The sequence below is a fragment of the Acipenser ruthenus genome, chromosome 22 (assembly GCF_902713425.1).
Source record: "Acipenser ruthenus chromosome 22, fAciRut3.2 maternal haplotype, whole genome shotgun sequence".
NCBI classification, from domain to species: Eukaryota; Metazoa; Chordata; class Actinopteri; order Acipenseriformes; family Acipenseridae; genus Acipenser; species Acipenser ruthenus.
The window spans coordinates 83,411-105,779 of NC_081210.1; the positions used below are offsets into that span (position 1 = coordinate 83,411).

At 43.6% G+C, this 22,369-nt stretch overlaps 1 protein-coding gene across 2 annotated transcripts in view; it reads right to left on the reverse strand.

The window, feature by feature from the left end:
- The window catches only part of ppl (periplakin), a 19,294-nt gene extending 4,852 nt beyond the window's left edge, over window positions 1-14,442 (reverse strand). Inside the window, exons 1-19 of one of the 2 annotated variants that reach the window (XM_034926815.2) lie at window positions 14,198-14,442; window positions 10,340-10,439; window positions 9,779-9,933; window positions 9,410-9,530; window positions 9,052-9,177; window positions 8,783-8,824; window positions 8,405-8,566; window positions 5,631-5,738; window positions 5,447-5,542; window positions 4,892-5,014; window positions 2,733-2,879; window positions 2,302-2,453; window positions 2,100-2,203; window positions 1,714-1,883; window positions 1,346-1,524; window positions 1,081-1,219; window positions 683-876; window positions 412-562; window positions 111-194 (exon numbers count right to left, since the gene is read on the reverse strand). In XM_034926815.2, coding sequence (XP_034782706.2) covers window positions 111-194; window positions 412-562; window positions 683-876; window positions 1,081-1,219; window positions 1,346-1,524; window positions 1,714-1,883; window positions 2,100-2,203; window positions 2,302-2,453; window positions 2,733-2,879; window positions 4,892-5,014; window positions 5,447-5,542; window positions 5,631-5,738; window positions 8,405-8,566; window positions 8,783-8,824; window positions 9,052-9,177; window positions 9,410-9,530; window positions 9,779-9,933; window positions 10,340-10,439; window positions 14,198-14,241 — 2,397 coding nt within the window. In that variant the 5' untranslated portion in view covers window positions 14,242-14,442. Of the gene's footprint in view, window positions 1-110; window positions 195-411; window positions 563-682; window positions 877-1,080; window positions 1,220-1,345; window positions 1,525-1,713; window positions 1,884-2,099; window positions 2,204-2,301; window positions 2,454-2,732; window positions 2,880-4,891; window positions 5,015-5,446; window positions 5,543-5,630; window positions 5,739-6,190; window positions 6,290-8,404; window positions 8,567-8,782; window positions 8,825-9,051; window positions 9,178-9,409; window positions 9,531-9,778; window positions 9,934-10,339; window positions 10,440-14,197 lie in introns of those variants that run through there. The other variant, XM_058995675.1, reaches the window with a different exon arrangement.
- Between the last annotated feature and the right edge of the window lie 7,927 nt (window positions 14,443-22,369).

Sequence of the window (22,369 nt, forward strand, 5' to 3'; positions counted from 1 at the left end):
TGGAAGGTACAAAAAAAAAAGCATTCTCTACTATGAAACAACTGGCATCCCTGTTATTCTGCCTTAAAGACCTCTTTAAAGCAGCTATGTTAGCCAGCACTGTGTCTCACCTTGACAGCTTGTTGGTACAGCTGAGAGTTCCTTGAAACGTTCTCCAGTTCAAACTCTTTCCTAGAGATATCTGTAAGTAGATTCTGAAAAAAGAAACAATGGCATCACACCCAGTGTTTGGAGCTTGGAGTCGTTCAGCTGTGTCTGTGCTTGATTACATGACCACTGGATTAAAACAGGTCTGTTCCAGCAAGGACTACAGCTCATGATGAAGCACAGACACATTTCTCAAAGCTTTTTAATCCACTTTGCAGTTTGCATGCTTTTAATTGTAAAGTTGCTCATCAGTACAGCACTTACTCTTTGATTTGCCAGTTTGGTCTCAATTTGTCTGATGTCGTCAGTTTCCCTTGGTTCGTAGTTTGGCACTCTGGTGAGCCAACTGTTGAGGCTGTCGTACTCACTGCGGTAGTTACCGTAGGCAGTCTTGGCTGTTTGTAGATCCTGCGATCTGTATGAATGACACCCGTTAGTTATACAGATTTTTTTGTTATACTTTTGCAGCAGGCTATGATTGACTTGTAACAGCCACAGATGTTTTTGCACAGAGCGAGTTTGAAGAAACCCTTACCTGCTGTCAATCTGCTTGTTCAGGTTGTCGTATCTCTTGTTCATTTTCCGCACCTCCGCCTCCTGACGGTCAATATCAGGGCAGTGTTCCTGGAGCCTGCTCGCTAGGTTATCACAGTTTGCCTTGGTAGATCGGAGGTTCTGTTCTGCTTCAGTGATTATAGATCTCTGGGATTTCAGCTCCCGGCTTATTTCCTTTAAAAAAAGGAAATTAGGGGGTTGTAGAAATATTGCATAGTTTATTCTCTGGGTGGGGGGGCTCAGTTAGCAAGGGCCTACTGACTACAACATGATAGGTAACAATCTCCAGATTTACTGCACATTGGTGGTAATAGAATTATAGATTCAGTGCTTTTTGATCCCTGAAAGGATTCTCAGTCGTAGAATAAAGCCACTTACAGACAGCTCTTGTTGCGTGTTCTCCAGTGATCTCAGGTCGCTTGGGGCGATTTCTTCCCTGGCAAGTTTATTCTCATAAGTTGACAACATGTTTTTTCCTTTATGCAGAGTATTCTCAAGACGGTTTGAAGCCTCAAACCTAAATAAAAACAAAACAAAACAGAAAATCAATGTGTTACATTTATTATTATACAGCTGGCATGGTTGTTTTGATTAATTTTTCGCTATTTATTGTTGTGACGTGAAAAGCAAACGAATGACATACTTGTCTTCTGCAGAACGCAGCAGCAGGTCCACCTTGTCGTACTTGTTGACAGTTTCATCTACTTTGCTGTAGAGTTGTGGAGCGCTGGCACACTTGGGGCTGGTTGCAAGGAAGGCCTGGGCATCACGTAGCTTCGAGGTCTTTTCAGGCTCAATACGACGAACAGTGCTCTCTATCATCTAGAAAGAGGCACATGACAGTTGCATGTTAGTTTAGCACAAGCGCTTTCTATGCAAAGCACACTGAAACCTAAACAGTCGCCCAAGAAACGCAGCATCTGATTCACTTGTGTTCTGTCCTGGGGTAGCTGGCTGCTTTGTGCAGGTCTGTGAATACAGGTGAGAGAGAAGCATGATGATCCTGGTCACCTTCAGGTCCTGCAGGCGCTCTGCGCTGTCCTGGACTGGGTGGCTCTGGTCCAGCGGAGGCCGCAGGCGAGAGTAGATCTCCTTCTCCTGCTTGTCCAGGTCACTGTACACTTTGTCTAATCCAGACATCAGCTGACGACACTGCTGCTCCTGTTTATCTGCAATCGACACTAAGCACAAAGACGAGATCATTACACTGACGGAATACAGCAGATCCTGCGCTAACAGTTAGAGGGATTAATCATTCGCAGCCACTTAATCTTATTTACACGAGTCATCGCCTGGAGAAGGGATTTCAGTTTTCTGATTTTAATAACCTCCTTGTAAAAAGAGAAGTACAGATAACTTGGCTTCCTCGCTGGATCACATTAAATACAAGCACCTACCAGACCCTCCAGTGTTCTCTTTCTTGAGCTCTTCGTAGCGCTTCATGAGGGCAGCTTTGGTGCTGGCGTTCTTCTTCTTGATGCTCTTGTGCTGGTTAGCCAGGCTGAAACGACGAGTAGACAGTTAATTCCCTGCCGATTGTTGGGTTTTCTTTAGAACGCATTGAATTCACACGTCAGGTATAGATAGAAACACACTCACTTGTCTGCAATGGCGAGGGCCTCGGGGTCTGTAGGTGGAATCATGAAGCACACTGCGGGGGCGCTCATTTTACGTCCAGCAGCATCAGAGACATCCCACTTCACCCCGCTGTTCTTGAGGAGAGTGTACCTCTCTCCGCGGGCAATCTGACCCTGCAGGGGGACCGGGGCGTGTTCATGATCATGTACAAAATCACAAACTACACTGACAAACCGCTCCTAACCTCAAGTAAATACAACTAGAATAAGAAATAAATGATTAACAAAATAATAATTCAGTGTAAGAGTTTACTGTAGTGGTCTACTTTCGTACAACAAACTGCAGTAAGGCATTTACTAAAAAAAATACAAAATAAAGGTTTGGTAGAGAATTAAAGAAAGATCCAGTTTGCGGAGTGACTGTTAATACAAGTGTGAGCCGGTGTTCCTCACCTCCTCGGAGTCGTATTCGCAGAGCGCCTCCACAGGGACGGGTTTCAGAGGCGTCTCTCGACGGTACTTCAGGGGCACCACCTGCTGGCTGCGCTTCTGCAGAGCCTTCACTGCCTCGTCATACTGATCCAGAGCCTTGGACTGATCCTATAGAGAACAGACACACTGTGAACACGCCGTCAACACAGACACGCTGTGAACACGCCATCAACACAGACACGCTGTGAACACGCCGTCAACACAGACACGCTGTGAACACGCCAGCAACACAGACCAGTTAGTAGCTTTTCGGGTTAAAGAATACAGTGCCTTACAAAAGTATTCAGACCCCTGACCAATTCTCTCATATTACTGAATTACAAATGGTACATTGAAATTTCGTTCTGTTTGATATTTTATTTTAAAACACTGAAACTCAAAATCAATTATTGTAAGGTGACATTGGTTTTATGTTGGGAAATATTTTAAGAAAAATAAAAAACTGAAATATCTTGCTTGCATAAGTATTCAACCCCCACACATTAATATTTGGTAGAGCCACCTTTCGGTGCAATAACAGCTTTAAGTCTTTTAGGGCAAGTATGTACCAGCTTTGCACACAGTGTCGGAGTGATTTTTGCCCATTCTTCTTGGCAGATTCGATCCACGCTTGTGTACCGCAATTTTCAAATAGTGCCACAGATTCTCAATGGGATTGAGATCAGGACTTTGGCTGGGCCACTGCAGGACATTCACCTTTTTGTTCTTGAGCCACTCCAATGTTGCTTTGGCCTTTTGCTTGGGATCATTGTCCTGCTGAAAGGTGAATTTCCTCCCAAGCTTCACTTTTTTAGCGGACTGAAGCAGGTTCTCTTGCAGTATTTCCCTGTATTTTGCTCCATCCATTCTTCCTTCAATTTTAACAAGATGCCCAGTCCCTACTGATGAGAAGCATCCCCACAACATGATGCTGCCCCCACCATACTTCACTGTAGGGATGGTGTGTCTTGAGGCATGGGCAGTGTTAGGTCTGCGCCACACATAGCGCTTTGAGTTTTGGCCAAAAAGCTCTATCTTGGTCTCATGTGACCACAAAACCTTTTCCCACATCGCAGCTGGGTCACTCTCATGCTTTCTGGCAAACTCCAGATGTGCTTTCAGATGGTACTTTTTGAGTAATGGCTTCTTTCTTGCCACCCTCCCATACAGGCCAGTGTTATGCAGAGCTCTTGATATGGTTGACTGGTGCACCATTACTCCACTCCCAGCCACTGAACTCTGTAGCTCCTTCAAAGTGATTGTTGGCCTCTCTGTGGCTTCTCTCACAAGTCACCTTCTTGTTTGAGCGCTGAGTTTTGAGGGACAGCCTTTTCTTGGCAGTGCCTGGGTGGTGTGATGCAGCTTCCACTTCCTGATTATTGATCCAATTGTGCTCACTGGGATATCCAAACACTTGGATATTATTTTGTATCCTTTCCCTAATCTATGCATTTGTATTACTTTATCTCTAACTTCTGTAGAATGCTCTTTGGTCTTCATTTACCTTCAGATTCACAGCCTGACCAATGATCCTTCAACAGTGGGGTTTTTATCCAGAAAATGTGACAGCAACTTTAATGGTTCACAGGTGGAGGCCAATGGTAAGGTAATTGTGTCCTCGTTAGGGCAATTTCTTTCATTGATGTAAACTGGGAGCTTCCACAGCACAGGGGTTGAATACTTATGCAAGCAATATATTTCAGTTTTTTATTTTTCTTAAAAATATTTCCCAACATAAAACCAATGTCACCTTACAATAATTGATTTTGAGTTTCAGTGTTTTAAAATAAAATATCAAACAGCATGAAATTTCAATGTACCATTTGTAATTCAGTAATATGAGAGAATTGGTCAGGGGTCTGAATACTTTTGCAAGGCACTGTATATGTTTACCAAGAGGCACATAAAAGACTGAGCTATGGGTCATCGTTAGAGGGGATGTGAAAAAACTTGACTCATATACTTTGCTGTCAGGTGGAAAAACCACCATAAAAATGCATTCCGAGCACCCGGCTATTAACTAACATGCCAAGAGTGTTTCTAATACATATTCTGTAAAAGGCCTCTCCCAAATAGTGTACATGTCGCTGCATTATACTGAAATAATGTGTGTTTAATGTTGCCACAGATCTAATACTGACATCCAAATCCTCGATCAGGGCCTGCGTCTGGTAGATGTCTTTAAATTCAGGGTTGTATTTCTGGCTCAGGTCCGTCTCCAGTTTCTTCAGTAGATCCTGAGTGTCCTTTGCATCCTTGTGATACTAAAAAGGTAAAAAAAATGTTGTTTTACCAAGCTTACAATATCACTGTCATATGGGGGTTGACGATGACAAACACAAAGGCACCTGTTTGCATCCTAATTTGAATTTAAACTATCTCTTAATCTTCATTCCTAAAAAAAATCTGATTGAAATCTACTGCCTTCCAAGGAACATTAACCCTGCAGCCATTCGAAACGATTCACTGGATTTCATTTTACTGTCAAACACTTAAAAATAACTATTTAAACTACATTGTAATACAGTGGGGTATTTATATATATATATATATATATATATATATATATATATATATATATATATATATATATATATATTTTATTTTTTATTTTTAACTGAAAGCAGATTGAATGGAAATGAAAGCATGTGTGCAGGATGCACAGTAACAGCAGTAGCTGCTTGTTGTTCACCTACTTTGTGGTAATCATCCATGTATTTCAGGTGCTTCTCCTCGCAGATAAGCAGGTTGAGGTATTCCTTCCAGTCTGCATGCACCGCCTCAGTGTGAGCCTGAGAGACACAGACTTATTAAACACGCTGCCCTGACGTCCATCGCAGCAGCACAGCAGCACAGAGCAGAGCAGCTCGCAGGGCTTACCTCGATGGCATTGCTGCCTGGGTGGTTCGCTGCCAGAAGCTTCTCTCCATCTTCATGGAGCTTCGTGATACTTGCCTCTTTGGCTTCAAGACTTCTGTTAATAAAATTCTGTGGGATAAAAATGGAAAACAATTACATTATGCAAAAGGTGAACACACAGCCATACAAAACACCGGGCTCTTTGTGGCACAGGTTCTATCAAAAATCCTTTTCACAGTCTAAGGGTATGAATGCAGTTAAATAACGTGAAAGACATGCTGGCTTAATTAAAATGTGTTCTTTTAAAATAAAAACAAATACTATGATTATATTGGAGCTGCTGATGTTTCTTTAATATTGAAAAACAAAGCCTTAATATATATTTTGGCATCCATCGCAGCAAGAGCATTGCGTTACCTCGTACTGCTTGTGTCGGGTCAGGTAGTCCAGTCTGTTACCTCGTACTGCTTGTGTCGGGTCAGGTAGTCCAGTCTGTTACCTCGTACTGCTTGTGTCGGGTCAGGTAGTCCAGTCTGTTACCTCGTACTGCTTGTGTCGGGTCAGGTAGTCCAGTCTGTTACCTCGTACTGCTTGTGTCGGGTCGGGTAGTCCAGTCTGTTACCTCGTACTGCTTGTGTCGGGTCAGGTAGTCCAGTCTGTTACCTCGTACTGCTTGTGTCGGGTCAGGTAGTCCAGTCTGTTACCTCGTACTGCTTGTGTCGGGTCAGGTAGTCCAGTCTGTTACCTCGTACTGCTTGTGTCGGGTCGGGTAGTCCAGTCTGTTACCTCGTACTGCTTGTGTCAGGTCAGGTAGTCCAGTCTGTTACCTCGTACTGCTTGTGTCGGGTCAGGTAGTCCAGTCTGTTACCTCGTACTGCTTGTGTCGGGTCGGGTAGTCCAGTCTGTTACCTCGTACTGCTTGTGTCGGGTCAGGTAGTCCAGTCTGTTACCTCGTACTGCTTGTGTCGGGTCAGGTAGTCCAGTCTGTTACCTCGTACTGCTTGTGTCGGGTCAGGTAGTCCAGTCTGTTACCTCGTACTGCTTGTGTCGGGTCGGGTAGTCCAGTCTGTTACCTCGTACTGCTTGTGTCAGGTCAGGTAGTCCAGTCTGTTACCTCGTACTGCTTGTGTCGGGTCAGGTAGTCCAGTCTGTTACCTCGTACTGCTTGTGTCGGGTCGGGTAGTCCAGTCTGTTACCTCGTACTGCTTGTGTCGGGTCAGGTAGTCCAGTCTGTTACCTCGTACTGCTTGTGTCGGGTCAGGTAGTCCAGTCTGTTACCTCGTACTGCTTGTGTCGGGTCGGGTAGTCCAGTCTGTTACCTCGTACTGCTTGTGTCGGGTCGGGTAGTCCAGTCTGTTACCTCGTACTGCTTGTGTCGGGTCAGGTAGTCCAGTCTGTTACCTCGTACTGCTTGTGTCGGGTCGGGTAGTCCAGTCTGTTACCTCGTACTGCTTGTGTCGGGTCAGGTAGTCCAGTCTGTTACCTCGTACTGCTTGTGTCGGGTCAGGTAGTCCAGTCTGTTACCTCGTACTGCTTGTGTCGGGTCAGGTAGTCCAGTCTGTTACCTCGTACTGCTTGTGTCGGGTCAGGTAGTCCAGTCTGTTACCTCGTACTGCTTGTGTCGGGTCAGGTAGTCCAGTCTGTTACCTCGTACTGCTTGTGTCGGGTCAGGTAGTCCAGTCTGTTACCTCGTACTGCTTGTGTCGGGTCAGGTAGTCCAGTCTGTTACCTCGTACTGCTTGTGTCGGGTCAGGTAGTCCAGTCTGTTACCTCGTACTGCTTGTGTCGGGTCGGGTAGTCCAGTCTGTTACCTCGTACTGCTTGTGTCGGGTCGGGTAGTCCAGTCTGTTACCTCGTACTGCTTGTGTCGGGTCGGGTAGTCCAGTCTGTTACCTCGTACTGCTTGTGTCGGGTCGGGTAGTCCAGTCTGTTACCTCGTACTGCTTGTGTCAGGTCGGGTAGTCCAGTCTGTTACCTCGTACTGCTTGTGTCAGGTCAGGTAGTCCAGTCTGTTACCTCGTACTGCTTGTGTCGGGTCAGGTAGTCCAGTCTGTTACCTCGTACTGCTTGTGTCGGGTCAGGTAGTCCAGTCTGTTACCTCGTACTGCTTGTGTCGGGTCGGGTAGTCCAGTCTGTTACCTCGTACTGCTTGTGTCGGGTCGGGTAGTCCAGTCTGTTACCTCGTACTGCTTGTGTCAGGTCGGGTAGTCCAGTCTGTTACCTCGTACTGCTTGTGTCAGGTCAGGTAGTCCAGTCTGTTACCTCGTACTGCTTGTGTCGGGTCAGGTAGTCCAGTCTGTTACCTCGTACTGCTTGTGTCGGGTCGGGTAGTCCAGTCTGTTACCTCGTACTGCTTGTGTCGGGTCGGGTAGTCCAGTCTGTTACCTCGTACTGCTTGTGTCGGGTCAGGTAGTCCAGTCTGTTACCTCGTACTGCTTGTGTCGGGTCGGGTAGTCCAGTCTGTTACCTCGTACTGCTTGTGTCGGGTCAGGTAGTCCAGTCTGTTACCTCGTACTGCTTGTGTCAGGTCGGGTAGTCCAGTCTGTTACCTCGTACTGCTTGTGTCGGGTCAGGTAGTCCAGTCTGTTACCTCGTACTGCTTGTGTCGGGTCAGGTAGTCCAGTCTGTTACCTCGTACTGCTTGTGTCGGGTCGGGTAGTCCAGTCTGTTACCTCGTACTGCTTGTGTCAGGTCGGGTAGTCCAGTCTGTTACCTCGTACTGCTTGTGTCGGGTCAGGTAGTCCAGTCTGTTACCTCGTACTGCTTGTGTCGGGTCAGGTAGTCCAGTCTGTTACCTCGTACTGCTTGTGTCGGGTCGGGTAGTCCAGGTTCCTGTCACTCCAGTCGTAGTTGATACGCTCCTGTCCCTGCTGGTCCATCCAGTAGAGCTCGTTGGTGCAGCGCTGCATGTAATCGCGCAGGCTGTTTAGGTCCCGCTGACGCGTCTGGGAGTTGTTCTAAAGGGGAAACGCAAACTTACTAGACTGGTATTTGACCAGGGAGAAGCACTTACCATGTTTCAATGAGAAGCTACAGAATCAATGCTGTGTGGTCATTTTTCATAATGCACCATGAGTCATATATTAATTTAATAAAGTTACAGCTTCTTAACAGCATGAAAAGATTCAATCAAACACTTTGTAAACCAATCAGAATCCCCTGCTTGTGCTTACCAGGAGTTTGTTGTATTTCACTTGCAGGCCACTGATGTATTCCTGTAACAAAGTTAAAAGGGTCATATTGGTTTCAAAGAAACTATTTTATAACATCCAAGTCAAAAACCAGTCCACATTTGTGAACCACAATGTAACATAATAGTTACATTTTCAGGCCTTTTTCATCTTTGAATTCCTGCATCATCCTTCATGTTAAACTGCTGAGGTTTTAGGAGTGATGTATGCACATGAACACTGTTCCTTATCAGACCTTATCAGTCCTGTACCTGGTCTCCTTGCTGAGTAATGTGGGGCCCGATGGCCTCCACTTCACTGTGGAAAATGTTGTGCTCGTCCACTTGGTTGTCAACCAAGGGCAGATCATTTCCAAAGCCTTTGTTATTCAGGTTCATCTATGAAGTAGAAAAAAGGAACATTATCCTTATTAATTAGGTATTGGACTGGCGTTCTAAATAGAGTTCCAATGGAGGTTTGCTGTGCATGGGCAATGCTGAAGATGGAATCAACGCAAAAACCATTTGATTAATAATTTGGGTGTCTGTATGCAGTCCATGCGTTCGAACATAGTTGGTTTGTGATGTCACAAAGGAGACGACACACTTCCTGTTCCTTGCGTCCACTCACCTGCTTCTCCTCAATGATCTTCCCCCAGTTGATGTTGGGGAGGCTCTCCGAGCGAGACGCGTTGTAAACCCTCTCGTGCTCCAGACGCAGTTTCCTTACCCTCTCCTTCAGCTGCTTGATACTAAAGCAAAGAGAGCGCGAGAGTCTTCACTTAAAAATAACCGACAAAAATAAAAAACAGCATCAACAGATGTTACAGTTACACGGTTACAGTTTGCAATCACTGATCAGTTTATAGTTTACAATCAAGGATCAGTTTTAGTTTACAATCAAGGATCACAGTTTGAAGTTTTCGTGAATTGAATCCAGTTTTGTGCACCTGTATCCGTAATAAAGATACAAAGAAATCCAAGTGCAAAGTAAACTAACTCTTCTTCAATCATCTCAGCCTGCGGGTGACCGAGGCGTCTGGCGCTGACTGCATCGAGCCCCAGCCCCTTCAGCAGATCCTCTGAGTTTCCGATTCTTTTGCTGGTGTCGTCATGGTACAGCTGAGCCCTTCCATCCATTTTATTATTAACATCCTGCAAACGGGGCACATTTCAAACGTGAACAGGCATGTATTTGCATTGATGATGCTGTAGTACACGTGTGCTAAATAACTGACCTCTACGGTTTAGATTATCTAGTGCTTCACATAGGCCTACATGTGTATATAAATCCCTTCTCATTCCACTAAAGCAGTCGTCTCTAAATGTAATACAAACCGGCGAGTCCAGCCATGCTGTAACATATATATACACACACACTACAGGCTATCTTTACTCTCCCTGACTGTCAGCATTGCCTTTAAAGTGCACGGGGAAGCGTGACATCATGGAGCCCCAGCTGGAACAAAAGCCTGGACCAGAGCAGCCCCAGTAGACAGGGAGTGTGTGCCACACCCGTATTTTAAATGCATTAGAAAGGCAGACAGCCAGGCATCCGTACCTTCTGCAGTTTGTCCTCGGTGTCGATGATGTTTTTCTCCACCTGGTCGGCATGCCTCTGCAACTTCTCGATCACCTCTGTGAGCTCGCTGTTCTGGACCCTGCACAGGAAACACATTGAAACCACTCAGCCTGGAGGCCTTGCTTCTGGATTTGCTACAATGCACATTCACTCAGCTTGCTTATAAATATTACCGTTCTCCAGAGGCTATTTTAGACAATGCAGATTGTCCTTGCATGCAGGTGATTGAACCTGAGAAAAATACTGTCCAGAGACTTGTCATACATACATGCATGCATTTCCCATTGCATATTTACTAATGTCATCAAAAAGGACAACAAATGCTATGCAACAGCAACACTGTATTCACCTGTGCATCTGTAATCGCTACCTCGATCCTCTTTATTTGACCATCTGCTTCTTGAATTTGCATAAGAAAGAATGCCGTGCCGAGTTACAATGAAGCACCTCTAACTGGTCCGAATGTATAAACGGTCTGTTGCACTGAATAATTGCCCAACACACTGGTACAAATAGGGACTTCTGTATGCTTCTGACACGCTTCTGCACGGACAATATCGGGGTTTGGATTTGACATGACATGAACTGAACCAAGATACGTGTCATCCTGGAGTTCGCTCCGACCCAAAGGACTTCTCATGCAAGCCAGGTACGTTATAGGAGAAATCTGGGATTGTTTAGATAGGATACCTTGAGGACAGAGAAGACTCGTGATTATGTGTTTAAAATCTCTTGTCTTTCTTGAAGCTAGTTATTCTATCTGAAGCTGAGTGGTGCAGTGATGTTCAGCCCTCCCCACACATGTCAGGAGCTTTTTAATGATGGATTTATTCTGTCTGTTTAAAATAATAAACTCCAGTTACATTTTCATGTTCTGTCTTGTTGGCATCTTAGATAAATGGATATTAAAGTTTCATAAAAACAGCTAACATCCTTTTTTTTCAATACCAAAATCTACTTGAATCCTTTTCTGTTTAAGAAAGAGCTGTGACAAAAGGGCCTCTCCCCCATTTATAAATGTCAGCTGCTCAGATTAGTGGAACAGCTGCCAGATGTCAGAGTTGCAGGTTTCGTGCAGTGCTACATTTGAAATGGGAGTTGGGATTGTTAGTGTATGTTAATAGACACAGTTCAGCACTGAAAACTTGAGCTGTGAGCTGCAGGCGTGGTGCTTACTCCAATAGAACTGGTTAGTCCTGTTTACCCTCTGTTTCCACATCAGCACTCTGCAAGCTCCCCAGCCATTCATTTGATTTACTACTTTGGTGTTTCCTTCAGAGCCATTTTCTGCAGGGCGGTTTCTAAGACATGGGAGCGTACCCATAGTCACTCAGTAATTGCATGTTCAGCCTATACACAAACAAGGGCACTGTAAGCAGACCCCCACAAACTGCATCAGTTTGAAAGGAAAGTTCAGTTTGTCCTGTTCCTTAATGGAAAAAAACTTCAATGAAAACTCGCTAATCATTTCCAATAGTAAAAGAAATACCTGCATTTAAAAAGAAGAGGGTTATCTAGCGTTTGTGTATGGGGGACTAGAAGGGAATCTGCAGTGCTAGTAGATTATAGATAGATAGATAGATAGATAAGAAATAAAACAAAACTCGTCTAACCTGCTGTTACAAGCCACATTCCAGGAGGGGTTTAGTTTGGAGAGAGGACACTCTCATCCAATCACAAACACACAGTGGAAGGACAGACTTCAACCTGCTTAGTCTTTAGCAAAAGTTCTACAATCAAGTATAGTTTGAGGAGCTTTGAAATACAGGATATATAGGGATGGAAAAAAAGGCACACATTGTGTAGCAGCGTTACCCATTCCAGATTTTACTGCGAGCTTGATTAGCCACAACAAGCTCAGGTGTGTCTTATTAAACTCACAGTAAAACCAGGAATGGATCAAACTGCTTTGCGATGGGAGTCTTATTGTAAAATTTCATTAAAAAAACATGACATTTTAATCAGATATTAATAGACTACCCCCTCCTGTCCACATTGAAGAAAAGACACAAGCTGCTTGTATTCTAATGAACAGGTGCAGCTTGACTCTTTGAAGCTCATTCTCTCCATTGCTCAGAAGACGCTTGCCACACCTGCACAGCCCAGGGTGGAACTGGCTGCAGTGTTCTTTCAGTGATCATCTGGTTACATAACATTCCAATAGACATATATACAAAAAAAAACAGGTTCAAACTGCCGTGCAGTGAAGGCAGCAGTATCAGCTTGCAGTTAGACTGTGGCTTAGCTACATTTTAAATGCAGTTTCTAATCTATTATCTTAAAGCCCCTTTCACACTGGCACTGCTACCCGGGTCACAATCCTGCATACTGTCAACCCACGCCTGGGTTAACGCGGGTCCCAGCGACCCAACTCAGGATGTGGGTCGACACGCTTTGACCCGGCTTGAGCGAGACAAAATGCATGACGGACGTTCGTGAGCCAACGCAGTAACAAACAGCCACATCTGGGCTGAGGGTTCAAACCAGAGAAGCTGCTTCCTGGGCACTGACACACGTATTGTGCACTTGGGTGTGTCACCCTGGTCAACCCTGCTTTATCAAACGCAGGTTTTGGCCCGGGTAGAGCATACCAGTGTGCAAGGGGCTAGAGAGAGCTCAAATGGCAGGAACACCACAAGGAAACCTTTACAGTGCCTTGCAACTACAATCTAACTACATGCTCATGCATACACTTTCACTGCAGTGAAACTGAACCTTCATTCTCTATGTGAAAAACGGACTTCTTCAGAACCCATAATGCACACACTGCAAGAAGCTTTTAAACAGTAACGATTAAATTAGCTCGAATGACCAGATGATTAACCAACACCAGTCACGCCCGTTTTTGTTTTGCTTCCAGAAAATTCAAATCATGGGCGAGGTTTCGGTTGTGGTGAACAGAGGAATTAAGTAAACGAGATAGGTGTTCCGGGTGGGTATGTTGTTGTAGGTCTGGTCTATTCTCTCTCATTGGATGTCAGGCATGAACTGAAAAAATAAATCTGGGTATAAGTATGTTGGGGTACAACGGGGTAAATTATTATTATTCATAATAATAATAATAATAATCATAATCATAATAATAATGTAGCAAACTGCAACTTGTACAAGCAAGATGCGTTTCCAGAAGCGTAATGTTAGTGCTACTTAAAAACAACCGACCTCGCGTTTGAGAACTCGCTAAGATCCAGTAACGCAAGATGTAGTGACAACGAAGCTAAGGGCTGCAGTTTGCGTGCGAAGACACCTCCACTTTGACTACTGTAAAAAACGCGTTTCAACTCGCGGCTGCCTGGTTAGACAGCACAACGCATTAAGCGCTCGCTGGATCAACAAAGTACACGCAAACCTATTTATTTATTTTTTAAATCGGTCTTACTATGGGCTGTCTTTTAATTTATATATATATATATATATATATATATATATATATATATATATATATATATATATATATGCTTTTTTTATTTCAACAGAGTTTCGAGTGATAAAGCCGTTTCAGCACGCTACCTGTCATGCCACACCCTTTACGACAGGAAGAAAAACACACCTGTGAAGAACGCGATTCAGTGCGGATCCAACGGAACATACACACTGAATCGAGCTCTGTTTTATCTGTATGTGTTTCACTATGGAAATCGAGTGGCTGGTAGTAAGCAGGGGGATACGCTGTCTGTCTGCAGTTTGCACACTTCGTTACACTGCAGGTAGTTTTCGTTCACCGTTTTATTCACCTGAAAATATCAAATAGGAAACAGAAATTGAACGTCCCGTATGGGAACTCGTTGCTTTTTGTTTTTGTATATACCAGTAAATAAATACGTTTTAAAAACTCACGTTTTTGGCGTAACAGCAGACTTCGTTGTCTTCTTTTTAAACATTTTGGCAGATCCACTGTTTCCCCCGTTTCAGTCTCTCGGGGACCTGGTGTTCAAAGGTGAGTTGGCGCAGGGGTGTTCTATCCGAAGCAGGTAGGTCTGGGAGGACAGAAGAAACTGTGAAAAAGCTTTTAGAAGGAAACTCCTCTCTGTGTGTCACTCTGCAGTCAACAACAACAGTGCGCTGAAGAAAGCTGAAGCGCAACTAAAACCTGGACTGGACTCTCCCCTAAAGGCGGTGCACACTCACAGTACAGCCTATCATCGAACAGGTGGGATGCTCAGCCGTGACATTAGCATGCAGCCCCGGGCAATGCAGAGCAGGTACACATCTAGAATGTGTCCTTGACCGTTTACATCACGTGTTACATATGCAAATGTATATCCTGTGAGTTTTTTCTGGATTATTATGCAGTGCACAAATGCATGTGAGCACCCAAACCACATCAATTATTTATTTCTGCTTTTTTTTTTTTTTTTGCCAAACTTAAAAAAATTCAAAACACATTATTACTAGCATGTACTGTACTCATTTGTTGCATTCGCTGTGTTTAGTGTGAGTCACTGCATTTTCCAGCAGAACACATCTGTATCCACTCATCCTCATGGGGAGGCGGGAGAGGGGAGGTGCATTCTAAGCGTATGCAGGCTTCATACATGACTGCATGTGTTTTTGGTTGTCAGGGCTCGTGGTAAAGTTTTTTTTTAACTTTGTACAGAATGCTTTGCCTTGCTGTTGGGAGCTTCGTCCCTGGGGGAGGGGGGGGGGGGAGGGGGAGGGGGAGGGGGTTAGTGCTTTGCCTTGCTGTTGGGAGCTGCGTCTCTGGGGGGAGTGTTAACATTGAGCTGTGTTTGACAGCACTGTGAGCAGTGAAGCAGCACTCTTGAGCCACAGTGTCATTCTGCACAATTCTTCTCTCAGGGCAGTACATGCTCCCTGCCATCCCCTGTACCAGACCTTGAGGGAGCTGCTGGTGACTTTCCCGTTTTCAATAAATCTATTAGGATTTTCAGCATTGATTAGGGGTATAATGGAGAGAAAGAAACCATATTATTGTGTCACACTGGAGTCCCCAATCACTGAGACACAATCCATCTGCCGTTGCTTCAGAAGTGAACAAAACTACTGCTCAAGTGTTCAAAGATTCAGGCAGTTACAGGTGCAGTGGGAGGAGGAGGTCTTGTTCATTGATGATAATGGGATGTTTGTTGCTTGGTTCTGGCCAGAAACTATGTGAAAAATGCTGGTGTCGCCCAGCGTATGAAATGAATGAAATGCATCAGAAAGAGAGTGTGTCCTCTATGGAATTCCTTAAGCCTCTCTGTCGTTACACCTAGCGACGGGTGTGGCTGTCAGGGAGGGGCGTCCTGATGAACACTGGGCCTGTACTGGCAGAGCTGGTTCAGCTGCCTCTCTGCCCAGCGAGTGGAACTGAATTCACACTGCGGACGGATCTCACCCACACCTCCCTGCTTGCATGTGTCACCTCTTAGAAAGGCTTTCAAGGGGCACACGGGGAGTGGAATGATTTCTAGCTTTCTGTCCTACAAGAGTGAAGTCTGTGGTGCTGATATGAAGGGCAGTCCATGGTACTATTTCACAGTATGGATTAGGACCCAAATGGAAACTAAATAAAAGCTCAGAGCAGGGGAAAGGAAATGCATTTTTGTGCACAGTAATGCATGTCTTTATTAAACACTGTCCATGAAGCTTGAGAATCAGCTATACTTATTAAACTACCGCTAACAGCATGCTTCCCTCAAAATGTACCCAGTTCTTTGCTATCAGTGTGATTGTCCAGGATTAGGGAAGGTCACAGTTGCATAGTATTAGTTATGTAAAGCCTGGCAGAGACAGCAGCACAGCGATTTAGCTACTAAGCACTTTTCATTTAAAAAGAAGGGATTAGTTATTAGCCAAGCGGTTCTGTGTGGTTGATAAACTGACAAGAAAATACCCGCCGATCCACAGAGTGATCACGGCGCTGGGAGCAGAGCTAGGAGACACTTGCATTTGAATAACAAAGAAGAAGCAGGCAAATTTCCTACAACATTTGTTTGTGAAGTGGAACTGTCAGGCGTATTCACATCACAGGCTCTGAATCACTGCTTTCATATAAAGGGTGAGGCTCCTCAAATCGGTGGGTTACACCTGCTCTATAGCATAGCATAGCATGGGATAGTGTAGTAGAATAGTATAGCATGGGATAGTGTAGTAGTATAGCATAGCATGGGATAGTGTAGTAGTATAGTATAGTATAGCGTAGGATAGTGTAGTAGTATAGCATAGCATGGGATAGTGTAGTAGTATAGTATAGCATGGGATAGTGTAGTAGAATAGTATAGCATGGGATAGTGTAGTAGTATAGCATAGCATGGGATAGTGTAGTAGTATAGTATAGTATAGTATAGCGTAGGATAGTGTAGTAGTATAGCATAGCATGGGATAGTGTAGTAGTATAGTATAGCATGGGATAGTGTAGTAGTATAGCATAGCATGGGATAGTGTAGTAGTATAGTATAGTATAGCGTAGGATAGTGTAGTAGTATAGCATAGCATGGGATAGTGTAGTAGTATAGTATAGCATGGGATAGTGTAGTAGAATAGTATAGCATGGGATAGTGTAGTAGTATAGCATAGCATGGGATAGTGTAGTAGTATAGTATAGTATAGCGTAGGATAGTGTAGTAGTATAGCATGGGATAGTGTAGTAGTATAGTATAGCATGGGATAGTGTAGTAGAATAGTATAGCATGGGATAGTGTAGTAGTATAGCATAGCATGGGATAGTGTAGTAGTATAGTATAGTATAGTGTAGGATAGTGTAGTAGTATAGTATAGCATGGGATAGTGTAGTAGAATAGTATAGCATGGGATAGTGTAGTAGTATAGCATAGCATGGGATAGTGTAGTAGTATAGTATAGTATAGCGTAGGATAGTGTAGTAGTATAGCATAGCATGGGATAGTGTAGTAGTATAGCATAGCATAGGATAGTATAGTAGTATAGTATAGCATAGGGTAGTCTAGTAGTATAGTATAGCATAGGATAGTGTAGTAGTATAGCATAGTATAGGGTAGTGTAGTTGTATAGCATATGATTGTGTAGTAGTATTGCATAGCATAGGATAGTGTAGTAGTATAGTATAGGATAGGATAGTGTAGTAGTATAGCATAGGATAGTATAGGATAGTGTAGTAGTATAGTATAGCATAGGGTAGTGTAGTAGTATAGGATAGTATAGGATAGTGTAGTCGTATAGTATAGCATAGGGTAGTGTAGTAGTATAGGATAGTATAGGATAGTGTAGTAGTATAGTATAGCATAGGGTAGTGTAGTAGTATAGGATATTATAGGATAGTGTAGTAGTATAGTATAGCATAGGATAGTGTAGTAGTATAGGATAGTATAGGATAGTGTAGTAGTACAGTATAGCATAGCATAGGATAGTGTAGTAGTATAGTATAGCATAGGGTAGTGTAGTAGCATAGGATAGTATAGGATAGTGTAGTAGTACAGTATAGTATAGTATAGGGTAGTGTAGTTGTATAGCATAGCATAGGATAGGATAGCATTTAAGTATCTTAAAATGATTTGTTGTATGGTATAAGGTTAATATAATAGTTTTCTATACATATGGTATAATTGCATCTGGTATAATGAGTGCTTCTGGACAGGCAAGTTGCAGTAGAAGCTCCTGGTGTTCAGTCCTTGTTTTTTCATGTTTCAGTCTGAAGGAGAAACGCTCAGAAACAAATGGGTTGCAGTTTAGACAATAAAACAGTGTTGGTTCTGTTTCAAATCCATTTTTGCGTGACTCATACAAAACACTGAAATACTTTGGAAGCTTTTTACTCTTCATGTCAAAAACCTGGAAACAATTAAACCCACCCACAAACACAACGAGGGAAAAGAAGAAGGGAAACATATGAGTCACGCAAAAATGGATTTGAAACAGAACCAACCGTTTTATTGTCTAAACTGCAACCCATTTGTTTCTGAGCGTTTCTCCTTCAGACTGCAACACGAAAAAACAAGGACTGAACACCAGGAACCTCTACTGCAACTTGCCTGTCCAGAAGCACTCATTATACCAGATGCAATTATACCATATGTATAGAAAACTATTATATTAACCTTATACCATACAACAAATCATTTTAAGATACTTAAATCTGTCTTCAGCACTCTGGTATTAAAGCACTGCCCATCCTTTGCCCAAGCTCAGGAGACTGCGAATACAGTATAGAATGGGGTAGACTATACTATTTAAGAGGGAACTATATAGAACTATTGAACTAGTTTTAGTGTTACAACGGCTCTAATGTTAACCCTTGTCTTTGATGGCACGTGGGATGGTCAGGTACATTCCCATTGAGATCGGATCCATCAGTAACCCGGAGGTTTGATGTGATGTAATCAGAGGCAATCCAGGCCAGTTGGTTTGTTTCCAGGTTTGAGCCAATGCTTCTGATCTGTAGTTTAATGGAAACCCAGAGGTTAAAGAGAGGCGTGAGACTGGATGCATAACCAATCAAGCTATTTGATTGAGTACAGCTGTGTGGCTGGGATCCTGTGTGGATGAAAGTTCTATTTACTTTCTAAATTATTTTGTTCTAGCAGTGCCTCATAACGATGGGATGGCCTTTAAATCCCCCACAATTGACAGAGTGGCTGCCCACTCCATGCACAGTCCAGCCTACCTCTGTCTATGTGGGGTCTTCACAGGGTTAACAAAGTAAAGGTGTTACAAAGGGAGTGGAAAGAGCTGTTTCAAATAGCAGCCATGCCATTCTTTAGTTGGTTTGTGGATTTTCCAAAATATGAATGGAATTTATCTAATTGCCAATGAATGTAGAAGAAGAACCTTGTGGTGGTTCTTCTACATTCTTTCACAATTAGATAAAAAAAAAAAACAGGTTTAAATTCCAAAACAAACTGCATGAATGATTGGTCTAGAAGCCTAGAAGCAAATCAATTTCAATACGACACCCCTAATACCAGAGCGAGTGAAGTGCAGTAGATCAGTGTAGTGTCCTACTGAGGGGTCAGTATTCCCATACGCACCCTTTCAGAGTCAGGACTGTCCAGCCATGCTGCAGCAGCTGAGGCTTGTTTTAGGAATCTCGTGCAAGAGTAAAGGGCTGTAAGTTTAGACAGACTGCACAGAGCTTTCTTTGAAGTGAAGCTCAGAGTGGCTGACTGGGATCTTGTCTTTTTACCTGAGAAATGCACTCACCTCTGACACAGATGAAACCTGGTCCCATTGCTTTAATAACTATCTTTGACTGTGTGTCACACAGCTAGCAGATTAATGACATGAGGAAGCAGCAAGGTTGACAGATTATCTCACTTAGAGATCCAGTGTCATCATTGAACCTTCATAGTGTTATACATGCAGCCTTTTTCAGTTATAATCAATTTGACCTTGAAAAAAATGTTGTGCTGTGTTTTGCGGTTTTTCATTTTCCCATTTCTGGTTACCTGACTGAATCCTTCGTGCATTTTCAGTTTAGGTCCTGGGAATAAAATTTGAGCCAAATATTTATGCAATAAAATTCCATAAGTATTTGCAAAGAGAGGTGAGTTTTCAAGATGTGTGGTCCTGACCTCATTCGAGAATAAAAGACAGAATACGGCGCAATCAAATCTAAAAGGTAATGTCTAGTCTACACATCCGCAGTCAAAGTGACAGTTAATATAAAGTTATTTCAAGTGATTCAGGAAGATAGGAAACAGCACAGCAAGGTCCAATACCTACTACAGGTATTAACACTTATTGGACCGCGAGTCATTCGTTATAACCTTTACAGATGTGATTCTGGCTTTTTAATTATATACACATCTGTTGGCTGCATCATCTACTTAGCCACCTGACCTGATATAGACAAAATGACAAAGAAAATGGCTTTTCGTGTTAACTGAGGTTTACCATTTCAGTCCATGTTCGCATATATCTGTCTGTAAAAACAGAAAAAACACATGGAATCATTTCAACAGCAGTGGATGCGCCATCATTTGAACCACTTGAACAGACCCACAGCTCTGCAGAGCCCCCAGTGCTGTGGTGTGTTTATTCACTGGTTTCGTGTGTCTGGGGATCCCCTTTACAGTCTGTGTGGAAACTCTTCATTGTAAAATGGGAGTGCCAGTCTCGATGCATGAAGCCAAGGCTACAGGGAGCCAAGCCTTTATACTCATGACAAGGCAATGCCACCCACTGGGAGCCACAGCTCTCTAAAGGAGTTCAAACATTTACAAAGGAAACTTTGTTGCAATCTGAATTCCAGAGGAACAGGTTAGTCTGGCTGCATATTTCTTGTTGCCTGGAATCTCCAGTCCCCCCCACCCCCCCCCACCCCCACCCCACCCCCACCCCGCTGGGTCTCTGCCACACTGCTTAGCAGCAGCTAGTCCACATTACCCATGTGAGTAATGTAAAGACCTGGCTTGTGTGGTTCAAAGCCACCCATTCTGTGATTGCTGTGGAAGGGTTACAAGGTTTGTTGAGCACGGCTTACCCCTGCTTCTTCAGTGCTGCACTACATTAAGGGTGCTTATGGTAGTAATTTCTTAAGGAATGATCTAGTTTGGAATTTGAGAGGCAGTCTTCCTCAGGGGAGCTCGCTGTTGGGTTAAGTCAGGATAGGCTGCAGGTCACATACCTTGAACACAACCTTGCCATGGCAGACAGCCTGCAAAGGTAAGAGCAGATAGAGAGAAAGTTTGAGGATTTTTACAGTCCAACTCATACAGTCTAAATTGAGTGACTTCACAAGGCCCTGGAGTATAGCAAAGAGAAGACGAATGGCAAGGTTTCTGCATTGAAACCCTGTGTGGATTGAGGCCATGATTCCATTCTCTCCGGGTGTTTAACTGAGTGCTTGTTTGCAGGTATTTTTCCATGAATCACAAATACTTGGTGGTTTGGCCTCATTGATGATGAAGGCTTCTCAACAATGGTATGTAGCGTAAAGCAGAAATATGTGTGTTATCAGAACAAAGCTTATTTGGATATTCATTTTGTAAAGGAAAGGTATGAATGGAATTTGACAGGTCGCCTTGAGTTGCCTTTGTAACAGATCTGTGCCCAATGCGGCACCCCTTCACAACACAAGCAAGCGTCTTAACCACAGTGCAAAAGAGCCAGGCTCATCTGCATTAGAGCTCTTCACCACCTCTCATCTCCCTGACAGCAGACAGGACAGAATGAGCAATGGCAGTGTATCAAAGCACTGTAATAACACTGTGAATACAATGCATCTTCTGACACAGGTGCTGACTTCACAAGCGCTGTAAACAAGTATAATTGACCCTTGAAATTGTATTTCAGCAGCATAAACATGAGTCATTATTTCACGTGTCTAAAAGTGAAGGGCTTGATAACTAGATTTCTATCGTATTATGTTTAGTCTAAGTTAGAGCGCAACAAACAAAAGCTGAAGTCAGCAGAATAAACTCTCAGGAATAGAAAGATTTCTCTCCCTGACTGTGGGCAGGAAGCCCATACTGTGTGATAGGATCTGTGCAGGACACCATGGCATATCATGATCAGTGACAAGCTGACTGGAAAGAAGAAACACTGGGGTGGTTTGCAGCGACCGAGCTTCCTGTTCATATACAGTTTAAGTGATTCAAACGTCTCGGAGTTCATTTGAGAGCTAAGTGGTTTCTTAGTAGTAAATTTGACATTTTGTCTTGAAGGTCTTTTATTGACTTAAAACTGAAAAAGACTGAAAGAGCAGTTCATTTTGCTTGCTGTCGTGTGCCAGTTTCAAGCTTGTTTCCTTCCTGCAGGACTTGTTTTTTTCCTGTATGTTTTTGTTACTCTTATAAAATGCCATTCCTCCCCCTCGCACTTCTCCCCTGAAAACACAGCGTTCTGTGGCTGGCCACTGCAGTGGAGCTGTGCTGAGTCCCATCACTAATGGCCAGTAACACTAACTCAGTAATAGTGTGAATCTGTGATGAGACTGGTTTCTATACGTTGTCATGACTACCATTCTTTTAGCTGTAGCTAGTCCAAAGTCACCTGTTTTGAAGTCATTGTGACACCTGTAACTAACACACCCTGATGAGATATGCACGAGGAATGCTAAAACCTGCTCCGCTTGCTCTCTGCACCCACTGG